This window comes from Neltuma alba, unplaced genomic scaffold (assembly GCF_004799145.2).
Source record: "Neltuma alba isolate B1F8T4 unplaced genomic scaffold, ASM479914v2 tig00011777_pilon, whole genome shotgun sequence".
Lineage (NCBI taxonomy): Eukaryota > Viridiplantae > Streptophyta > Magnoliopsida > Fabales > Fabaceae > Neltuma > Neltuma alba.
Genome location: NW_021636400.1, coordinates 32,573 through 45,128, shown reverse-complemented (window position 1 = coordinate 45,128; position 12,556 = coordinate 32,573). Strand labels below are relative to the sequence as shown.

General features: G+C 31.4%; 1 protein-coding gene across 1 annotated transcript; it reads left to right on the top strand.

Moving 5' to 3' along the window:
• Window positions 1-8,365: 8,365 nt before the first annotated feature.
• Window positions 8,366-8,929, top strand: LOC114717837 (uncharacterized). Its single transcript, XM_028903046.1, has one exon. It carries the CDS (start codon window positions 8,366-8,368, stop codon window positions 8,927-8,929), a length of 564 nt encoding a protein of 187 aa, XP_028758879.1.
• Window positions 8,930-12,556: the final 3,627 nt, after the last annotated feature.

Sequence of the window (12,556 nt, the reverse complement as noted above, 5' to 3'; positions counted from 1 at the left end):
CACATCAAGGATAAATTATGAAGAAATCGTTCAACAGATAAATGACTTTAAAAATTATTCACCTGAAGAACGATTTTAGGTGTAGCATATTAGTATATAATTTTACTTTTTGTAGTATTTTGGTAAAAAAGCCTGTCATGTGGCATTTGTTCAGTTTGACGAGAAATCAAGTATTGGACATGGACCTTTTATGCCTGTGACCAAAATAATAATAATAATAATTTAGTCCTACAACTTAATTGCTACAATTAAAAATTTACAATCAAAGCATAATTTTTTTTTGATTACGTATTGTTTGGCATAAGAAAAATAAAAAGAAGAGGAAATGATGGGAAATTTCATCAAGCTCTATTTAAAAAATTAAAAAAAATTGGGATTTTCAAATTTTAATCCAATATGACGTTGTAGCCTCATGGGAGTATTGTCAAGGATTTTTATTTTTGCATGTAAAATTGGCAGAGATTCGTATATGAGAGAATGAACAGGAAAAAATAAATCGTTCTTGGCGTGAACGATTTCTAAAATCGTTCACACCAAGAACGACTTGTGTGTAATTTTAAAATCGTTCTTGTAAAAAATGATTTTAAGTGCAGTATATTAATAAATAATTTTAAAAGTACAGCATTTTGGTATATAATTTTATTATTTATCGTATATTGGTAAAAAAGTCATATTTACATCAACAGTATATGTCTGCGCGGGTGGGGTAGATATGTTTTGGAGCTAGTAAAGTGAAAGGACAAAAAACTCCCATTTGTTTGGACTCAAGGGTCCCACCAGTCAAATAGATATTTATTTGAAATCGGGGGCCCACCCCCAATGGTGACCTGCGTGGGCTTTCTGAGTGACAGTGGGCTCCGTCTGGTACGAGGCTACTAGTAAATTATAAAGCATAAGATACCCAAACCCAGATCGTGGCAGCGAGTTAAGGATCAAATTTGTAAGAAATAAAAAATAAAAAATAAATTTAAATTCACATTTGAAAGATTAAATATTAATTTAATATTTGAATTTCTAATAAAATAATTATATAATTACATTTTCTTTTCAATTCCCTCGCAATTCTGTCGACAAATTGATATTATAGTATCTTACTATTAAAATCACTAAATATTCATTCTAGTAAAATATCAAAATAGGCTTATGATAGCAAAATATTTCTATTTACAATCCTTTAGTTACTAGACTAATATTTTTTTAGCATCAAAATAATTTTTTAAAAAAAAAAATTAACTGGGTTGACCCAATAAACTAGTCGGGTTGATCAGGTTACACCAAGTCACCCTCAGGTCAATCCTACCACTTGTTTTTGTTGCTAATCGAACCAGCCAGGTGATTGATTGGCTGGTTTCCTATCTCGTTTTCAATACTATGGCGTACGTTTCCTTTTTTAATTATAAAAATATTAATAAATTATAACAAACCTTATGCGATTAATTTTTGGGAAAATCATATTAAAAGACTCTTGAAATAGCAAATTAGTGAAATGAACACTTGACTAAAGAAATACTTGGAAAGACTAGGTATTAAATTATAATTATTAAATCAAGCCTAAGAGACCAAAAAGCCCTTTTTTCTTTTTTATCTTTTGACTTTCTCTCTCTCTCTCTCATTCCTTCTCTTTCCTCCTTCTACTCTCCTTCCTCTTCCTTCACCTTCTCTCCCTCGGAATTTATTAAGCAACCATGAATGGAATCTAGAAGATTATTTGGCTACTTGCTTCAGAATCATAACTTTCTTCCATGTTTGTCCCAATTTGCAATAGTAAAAATGAAAATATGTTAACTGTGGAGCTTTCATATTTAATTTTTAGCAAAATATGTAATGCTAATATAATACTCTTCATGTAAAGGCTCTCCTTATCCACAATCTCATCTTATACTAATATAAATCTATGACTTATGGAACAAAATCTCTATTCAGACTTGAAAGACCAACTTCATGCTTATCACAACCCAAATCAAAAACTACTATTTTATATAGCTGAAATAGAGTAACCATGCGTGGTGGAAGAGCAATTAGATATATAAGAATTAGAGTCACTACTGATACAGAGATGAGCTAGTAAAATTACATATGTCAAATAACTGTCTATGACAAGTCTAGTATGAAAAATAATAAGTTTAGTATGAGAAATAATAAATGTTGAAAAGCTATTCGCATTAACTTAAGTTTTAACAGAAATTAGCATTATTTTCACAATTTAATTACGAAGTCTAGTATAAAAAATAACAAATCTAGTAACAAATGTTAAAAAGCTATTCACATTAACTTGAGTTTTAGCAAAAACTAGCATTATTTTCATAATTTAGTTGTAAATAACAAGTCTGTTATGGGAAATAACAAGTTTAGTATAGAAAATAATATGTGTTGAAAAGCTCTTCATGTTACATCTTAGCAAAAATTGACATTATTTTCACGGTTTAGTTATGAATGATAAGTTTAGTATGAAAAATAGCAAGTATTTTTTTTTTCCATACATAAGCAAGTTTAGAACTTGAAATCAAACACTGCCAGAGTGTTCCTCTACCATCATCAGCTGTGCTGAGTCAGTTCTCAAAAGGGGTAGATATTTGACAAGTGTCAAAATGATATAGTATTCAAATTAATAAATATTGAAAAGTTATTCACATTAATTTAAGTTTTAGCAGAAATTTACATTATTTTCACAATTTTATTGTGAATGACAAGTCTAGTATGAGAAATAACAAGTATAGTAGAGAAAATAACAAGTATTGAAAGGCTATACATATTAACTTAAGTTTTAATAAAAATTGACATTATTTTTACAATTTAATTACGAATAACAAGTCTAGTATGAAAAATAATAAGTTTTGTATGAGAAATAACAAGTGTAGAAAAACTATTCATATTAATTGAAGTTTTAGCAAAAATTGACATTCTTTTCACAATTTAGTTGCTAATGACAAGTTTTGCATCCCAAATTTTGTATTGTCGTGTTTGGTTGTTGAGGAAAAAACCTGGGTAGGATGAAAGCAACGGAAAAAAAAATGCTTGCTGCATATATGTGATTTCAATGAGATTGACTTTTGAATAGGCGAGGAATTATCACGTTGAATCATTCGTATTTGATTTGTTTAGCATTCATCATAGAAATACAAATTTGAAAGCAAAATTTTCAACCCCAAACTTTTATTGTACAAATCCCTAATCTACCCTATTTTTTGCCAACGAAATAACTAATCTGCTCTAAAATCTCAATCATTGTGTAGATTTTTTTATATACTCCCAAACAAAATTTGAATTTGTTCTCATAATTGCACAATTTTTGTGAGTAATATATTTGGTGATAAGGAAACATCAAGTGAACAAACCATCTTGATATGTACTTATCACTAAATGTTGCAAAACATGATTACTGTTAAGCACATACTGATTTTTTTGTCATTGGCAAATAATATTGTTGTAATTTGGCATGGAAAACCTGTCATTGCCAACTAAATTGTAGAAATAATAACAACTTCTACGAAAACTTAAGTTATTGAGAATAGTTTTTTAATAATTGCTATTTTCATACTAAATTTGTCATTGGTAACTAAATTATGAAAATAATGATAATTTCTGTTAAAACTTAAATTATTGTGAATAATTTTTCAACACTTATTATTTCTCATACTAAACTTATTATTGAAAACTAAATCATGAAAATAATACTCCTTAATCATGAACTAGCTGTCTAGTATCATTCTATGAACAAAGCATAAAAATGATCAAAATTCTTCCCTCAGTAAGTACATCATCTCTTAGTCTCAAGAGCCCAAACTAAAAATCTATCATAGGTTGTTTACAACTTTGAGTCTTTGATTAAAATCAGCACCATCACCAAAGCGTTCTCTCTACAACAAATGAATTCAAATAAAAAAAAGACTAGAAATCTCAATACAATACCAAGAATCTATCATCGATGATCATCACCTTGTTTCTCCTCTAGCATGGAGAAGAGAAAGAGGTGAATTAGTATTAAAAGAAGCAAAATAAGTACCATCTATCTCTCTCTGTCCAGTAGAGAGATGCAAACGAATTGAATAAGAACTCATCAAACCCTTCACAAGTTTCATTCGCTCCATCTGTTTTTTTTCAAACTCTGGCAATTCTGCTTCTCCTTCCAAATACATCACCAATTGCTTCATACTTGGCATGTCATCAGGCACACCATTTGAACAAATCAAAATTAAACAAAACAATACCACCACCAAAATCAAACACCAACCTAGGTCCTAGAATCAATCACAGCACCACAACCACAACATCAAAATCATTTGAGATCGTGTAAATGACAATGGAAATCGGAATCAAAATTGTTGTTGATGGGTGAACATAAATTGCAAACCATAGAAGCTTGAGCACTCGAACTGGTGTGTAACACACCGACAGTGGAGATTTGAAGTTCACCTTCACTGAACAGGCCACGAGAGAAGATCCCGAGTTTGCCACTGTGAATGCTTCAATCCTCGTTGTAATAGCTGCCGTGAAATAGAAGAAGTGGAGGAGGAGGGATAAAATTGGTATGGTGGCGTAAGAACAAGGGGGAGGGGAGAAGGAGAAGGAAGAGGAAGGAGAGGAGGAAGAGGAGTAAAAAGAGAGAATAAGATAGGGAGAGGAAGTTAAAAGAGAGGCTTTTTTATCCAATATGACAAACAGTAAAAAAAATTACTCAGATGCTATAAGATTAAAAATATTTACTTAGATATTACACTTGAAATCATTCAAACGGTGAACGGGTTAAAATTTGCACAAAAATCGTTAAGGCCAAGAACGAGTTCAGTGGGATACACATTACAAAATAAAAGTTGTTCTTGGTCTGAACAACTTTAGTGGGACCCACATCATAAAATGAAAGTTGTTCTTGGTCTGAACAACTTCACTGGGACCCACTATATGCATTTGTTTTACACTCCAAAAGGGTTTCATGGGTTTTCAACTTTTTTATTTTTGACCAGACTATACTTCTGCCTTTTCTAGCCACATGCAAAGTGCTCCTTCCTTCCCCAAATATTTGCATCAATATAGAGTAGTCATTCATTGTCTCTCACATGTGAGTACTTTGTTTTGGCATGTGAGCGTATAGTATGAATTCTGTTTATATAAGGCATTCGGTATTCCCACTCATCAAAAGCCTTCTCCTCACTTCTCAAATTCTTCTTTCTCTATATACAAGGCATTCGCGTGAAGTAGGTGAATACGTTTTATCTCAACTTTAATTCTTTGTATAATTCAATTCTTCTTTCTCTATATATAAGGCATTCATGTGAAGAATTGAATACGTTTTATCTGTAGCTCCTTCAATTCTTCTTTCTCCTTCCACAGTTTCGTGTGAAGTTGGTAGGGTGTGCGGCCTTGCAAATATTGTATACATTTTATTTTAACTTGAAGCTTAATTTTTCTTCTGACTAAGGTACATTCTCTTGATTAATTTTTTTTTTAAATTTTGGATATGTATTTTGCTAAATGATGGATAAGAATTTTATATTTAATCATTTTTACATGTTGAGTTTGTTTTAATTAAAATATGTAGACATATAATTAATTGTCATATAAAATAAATTACAGTTTACTTTTTTATAATCTGATTAAATATATATCTTTTTTTTAGTAGATAGCGTTTGAGTAAATATGTAGTCAAATTAAATATGTATTTAGTTAGATAATATTTGGTTGAGCATGGTAATCAAACTTCTCCTATACCAGTCAGTATGTCATGAAAAATACTTGAATATTTAAAGAAAAATTGATGGAATAATATTCACAACTCATAAAATTTTAATATACAACGATAAAATTATTTTTGTTGAAATTACGTAAAATATTTATATAAAAAATTGAAATATTTATATCAAAGCATGCGAAGAAGACAGTTAAATTAATAAATTATTTAACTATAAAAACCTTTAAAATATTGAAAATCCAAATCAGTGGTCTAAATTATAATTTTTATTAAATTTATAATTATTTTATTATTTGATTATGCATAGTGACTTTATGTATGAATTTTATAAATTTGAGTTTACATACCTGTCACGAGTTTACTTAAACTCGTGAGTTTGACAATCTTGATTGTGAGCTTAGTCTGGTCTTGTATCTAGCCAATGAAAACTAACACTAAATGGTGCCAAAATTTTCCTGATAAAAAGAGTACTGATAGTGGGGTTAATAATAATGAAAGAAAGGATTTTTTTTGGGAAAATTAGAGAGGAGGACCTAGAGAAAGCAATATTTATTAAAGAGGATCTTAAAAATTATAATTATTTAGGCAGACCAAATAATAAAATATAAATTAAAAAAAATTACTCAACAGTAATAGCTAATTGTTTTGTCATATTAAGTAATTATAATTTTTAAATAACTAGTGTGAAATAGTTATTAACATTCATTTTTATTTTCAATCATGTGGATGCTTTTTTGGGTCACTTAAACGGTACCTAATATAAAATTACACAAGTGCATTTATTATAAACTCATTATTATCCAATGTAAATTTACCTTTATGTGTTAACCAAAATATATATTTCATCAGAAGCCTTTATTCACAATATAAAAATTAGAGGCTGAAAGGAATATAATTATTCTTTAATATAGATAAATTAAAATTGAACATTTATAATATAAAGTTGGGACCAGGAGAAAAATGAAGTAGAGGCAATTTTTTGGAATAAGCAACTCATATTTTCAAATTAATTTATTTAATCAAATATTTATCTAATTTAGTCATTAAAAATATCCAATAATGAAACATAAGTTAGAGAAAATTTGGAAATGTAGTTGTGGGAGAATTTAATATTTTTAAATATATGTAATCCTTTTAAATACTTATAATTTTTAAGATCCTTTCTGATAATGAAGTAGAAGCAATGATTTTAGCTCATTTTTTATAATATTTAATTATAATATTTTTTTGAATAAAATGGAATGAATAGAAAATTATTTATTTAATATATTTAAAACATGTAATTTAAATTATTAATTCTATATTTATATATTAGAATTTATAATACGATTTTAATATATAACATTTATTTTTAATTTAACTTAATTTTTTTAGTTTATTCTAAATTTTTTTAATGATAGATGTTCCACTGTCGTTGTTCATTAAAAGATATTACAGGTTACTATCTTACTTAAAAATGTAAATAAGTTTCTTAATAAATAGCCTAGTTTTTGTAAATGTAAGTAAATGATTATTCTACTACTTTCTTTTAAAAAATATATACATAATTGAATTAAAAAATAATGATATTATGGAGTTAATTTAGTTTTACAATTCATTTTTGTTCAATTAATAATTATAATGTATTATTTAGGAAGTAGAATGGAATATAGAAAAGAGTTTGTGTGTATATTTGCAAATGGTCAAATTTTTAGTGGCCCGGTTGATGCAACATTTGAGTGTGATAGAGAAAAAGTAGTGAAAGTTGATCCAAATATTACATTGGGTAGATTGAAAGAAGTTATTGGATGAAAGCTATAACTTCCTCTCATTGAAATTGTGACAAATCTAGTGTAAATATATCCTACGTGCAAAAAGCCACCATAATACCAAGCATGCAATCTAGAAGATGATTTGGATGTACAACAAATGTGGCAAGTGAGCTGTCGATTATCAACTTAGTTAACATGTGCAGAGTTGTATGCTAATATAGGTGACTTGGAAGATGTTGGTCATATTGAATCACAACTAATGGACAACAATGCTGGAAATACTCTTCCATCAAGTAGCAATCAGCTGAACATTATAGAAGAAGAATCCATGTTTAGTGATCAGATGGAAAATCTTTACCCATTTGAACTTCCCCAAGATGGTATCAACAATGGGCCATCTTGCTCTGTTCCCCAAATGAAAGATACTATGGATGAATTTGAGAACGAAGATGAATATGATTCTTATTTAAATATTGGTGATGGGAATGATCATAATGACAATGATGAGCATGATGAGATCAACTAGGATAATGAGCTAACATCTACTTGCTTCTCGCATATTAATGTTTAGTCAGCTATGGCTCCTGAGTTCAATGAATTAGAAGAAATTCTACCTTTCAATCATACTAAAGAGTTACATATCAGAAAGATGTTTAATAATGTTCATGTTTTGAGACGTGCGATCAAGTTACACTCTGTTCGAGTTCATCACACATTCAAGGTCTATTATTCATGTAAAAAGTATGAAGAATATCAATGCATTAACTATTGTAAAAGTTGCAATTGGAGAGTAAGAGCTTGTAAGAAGGAAAATAGAAACTTTTAGCATATTATAAAACATGGGGGGCCCCGCACATGCTTAAGCACATCACTAACTCAAGACCATCCAAAGTTAGATGCTGATGTTATATCATCTTGTATCATAGCAATGGTAACTGACAAGTTAGATGTGGAAGTATCTCAAATTATAGAGAGGATGCAATCCATGTTTGGTTATATAGTGTCATATAAGAAGGCTTGGAATGCAAAACAATTAGCCGTTGCCGTTGCTTTTGGGAATTGGGAGATCTCATATTCCTTACACCTAAGGTGGTTGGCTGCAGTACAATGCTTCATGCCCGGATCAAATGTACAATTTTCAAATAAACAGTGCTCTCAAGTTAATGCGAATGGGGAACCAGTTGAAATGTTTCGCCATGTCTTTTGGGCATTTAAGCCGTGCATTGATGCCTTTCCACACTTAAAGCCCATTATACAAGTTGACGAAACATTTTTATATGGAAAGTATAAGGGCACGTTACTGATGACTATATCACAAGATGGTGACAGAAATGTTGTGCCGCTTGCATTTGCAGTAGTTGAAGGAGAGACAAGATCAGCTTGGACATGGTTCTCATACCATATGCGTCATTGCATTGTAAAAGATAGAATAGAAATTTGTTTAATTTCAGATAGACATCGTTCAATTTTGGCTGTAGTTTCTGATCCTTAACATGGATAGCAGCCACACATGCACGTCATGTTTTTTGTCTACATCATGTGGCCTCTAATCTTCACAAAGCACATGGAACAAATTGGCTAAAAGAGAAATTTATAAATATTGGTGAGATTTCTTGTGTTTTTTTTAAAATAATATTGTAACTTTATAATTTTATAATTATTTTTAACAAGTTAGTAACTACTTGTAGAGTATGCGTATGAACGTCATGTTGTTGACCAATAATTAGCAGAGATAGTATTGCAACATGCATTTGCTGCTAGATGGATTAGAGCTATCCCCAAAGAAAAATAGTCACGTGCATATGTTGTTGAAGGTCAACATCATGGACACATGACAACTATGAAGGGGATTGAAAGACGACACGCAGCGGAAACTAAATTTTAAAACTTTCAATCCCTTGCCCGGATCTACCGATCGTGTTTAAGTCAAGTAGTAAGAAGCATTACCTTCGGTATTCAATTTCTTGGTGATTCGGTGATTACGCCATTCAGGATGCCTCTGCTCGCCTCCTTTGTCGTTCGAAGTCGACAACTCCGGTCGGCTTCCTCTACCGGTATCCACACGAATAGCCTTCAATCTCGAACGACGTGCTAGCGTCTTTGTCCGTCTAGGGTTTTCAAAAATCCGTCCTCCCTTCTCTCTTTTGGCCGTCTCTTATCTGCAAGTGCTTTCACTCTCACTCACTCAAACCATAGCTCCCTAATATGAAATATATAGGATGCTATAGGTATTATGAATGATATTTAATTTCGAAATTAATTCTAAATTAATTCTGAAATTAATACAATATCAAATATTGCATAATCAGATAAGAGAACAATTAAATAAATACGATTTATATTAAATCCGTCTCACAGATTTAATTCACCTATTTATTTAATTCAAAAATAAAGATATGACGGAATTAATTTACATAGATCTAATTTATCCTTATAAATTAAATCTAACAATTAATATCTCTTATATTTATATAATATATATATATACGAATTTATATATATATATACACGCCCACCCTATATTATTCATTGAATCTGGACATATCTTAGATTCAATGAATCTGGACATCATAACTCGTGTTGGGCTATTTTGTGTGCGACCCTGTAGGCCCATATGAAGTTGGCAGTGGGCCATTAACTATAATGACTCACAAGTCGTAAGCGGTCTCTAGCAAGACATCACGACTACCCAAAACATATGAGGATCATTGAACGATGCAACCTTTCATACAACCATATCACATCCCTTTTGTCACACGACATTTTGGTCATGGATGAGGCATGGAGAACGTCATCCTCCTATTCATGACCGTTACTTTCTCGATCCCTGAGTAGTCTGAATATAGAAATGGAACTACCTTTCCATTATAGTATGGCCATACATTTCTCAGACTCACTCATTGAGGGGCCCAGTAATATCTCTCTACGAATGTGAGGGACAAATTCCATCTTGACCATTCATATTCCTTCGCATGAAAAACCACTAAGCCTGAACATAGTCTTTATGATCACTCGGTCAAAAGTGACTTTTGACTAGGTCAACGCTGAGCTTTTCTCATGTAAGAATCCATGATGATCTCAGGTCAAAGGGCACAGTGACATGGTTTGTATATGAGAGAAGCTTATGATTTAACCCATGCAGCTCTCTTATAGCGGGTCGGTCCAACACCTTGTACTCTTACATGTGCCTATGACTTTAATTTATATCTCTATATATCTTTAAAGTCATACTGGTCTTATTTCATCTCTGCTCCCACATAGATGACCGACCAGGGACATTTAGGATAAACCATGAGTTATCCAAGGATAGTCATCACAGTAAACATGCAAACAATATGATAACGTAATTAATAAATTCATAAATCAACAATGTTCATAGCAAAATGATTGGCCCCTAGGGCACAATTTCCAACAAACTAACCTTGCAGAGTACATGAATGGTGTATTCAAAGATGTTCAAAGTCTACCAATAACTGGTTTAGTTAAGGCGACCATGTATAGAGTTAATAACTATTTTGTAAAGCGTGCCCAACAAATTTATGCACAAATTATAGCTAGTCAAGTGTTTTCTGAGATACTAACAAAGAAGTTAGACATAATAACACAAGGTGCATCTGCATGTGTTGTTGGAGAGTTTGATGGAATATCAACATCATTTAAGGTTATAGAACCATACAATATTCAACTTCGTCAATTTCATCGTTGTTGCAAGTTTAACTTGATTGATAGAAAATGTAATTGTGGAGAATTTCAAGTAGAAAAGTTTCTATGTTTGCATGCTGTTGCAGCTTGCTCACAAGTAGGCATTAACCATTTGCAATATGTTGATCCTGTTTTTAGGTTAGAAACCATGCAAATGGCTTACAGTAACAACTTTCATCCAATAGGAGATGAGACTTACTGGCCGTAAATTGATTGCCCTACTCCAATACCTGATCCATCAATGATTAGAGATAAAGGCCGTCCTCGTTCAAGTTGCATACGTAATGAGATGAATTGGACCACACCCAACCCACCCAACAAATGTGGATTATGTAGAGAAATTGGTCATAATCGCTCTACTTGTTCCCAAAGTATGGCATCCAGACAATAAATTGTGTATTTTGCTTACGTAAAAAGAAAATTATATGTATAAAGATGAAATGTAAATGGTTTTTGTAATTTTTTATATTATGCGAATATTTATTTGTTATGTTGTGTTTAAATATTTGAAAATGGCACAATATCTAGAAGAAGTCATTAACCCTGGTCTAGAGGATGACTCACTTTTGTACTTAGAAGCTCAACATATTTCGCAACAAGTTTAGAATGAAAATGAAAGTAATCTATCTTAACTAATGCTTCTTAATTCTATGCTTTAATACTAACTCTTTTTTTTTTCTCTATAGGTTTCTCGAATCCTACACACTAGATGAGTCATGCATTTTAATCGAATGATTAAGCCACCCAATCAAATAATTGAATATCTTAGATTACCTGGATTTTATGGTGTTGCGTGGCAATTTGATTACGACTGGAGTTTGGTCTCAGCCCTTGTTGAGAGGTGGCGTCCTGAGACTCACATATTTCATACTACATGTGAAGAGTGCACGATAACGTTAGAGGATATTGCTATACAGTTAAGTCTTCCTTGTGTAGGAATGCCTGTCATTGGAAAAATTGACTTTAATTGGCAAGATGTTTGTGAATGGCTTCTAGGGGTTAGACCACCTGTAGATAGAATACTCGGACAATGACTACTTATGAATTGGTTGGAAGATCACTTTAATCACTTACCCGATGATGCAAACGATGTACAAGTTCAACAATTTACTCGTGCATATATTCTCAGGTTGATTGGCAGATATCTCATGCCAGATAGATCATGTACTAGGGTGTATTTGATGTACCTTCCACTACTTTATAATCTAGAAGAAGTTGGAAATTTTAGTTGGGGTTCAGCAGTTTTAGCTCACCTGTACAGAGAATTATATAATGCTACTAATCTAACTGAAGATAGGATTGGAGGGTGCTTATCATTATTACATTTATGGGCATGGGATCATTTTCCTATGCTAGCACTACAACAACCTGTATCTCCAAATTCACATTCTAATATCTACCCTCTCTTACCTCCTTT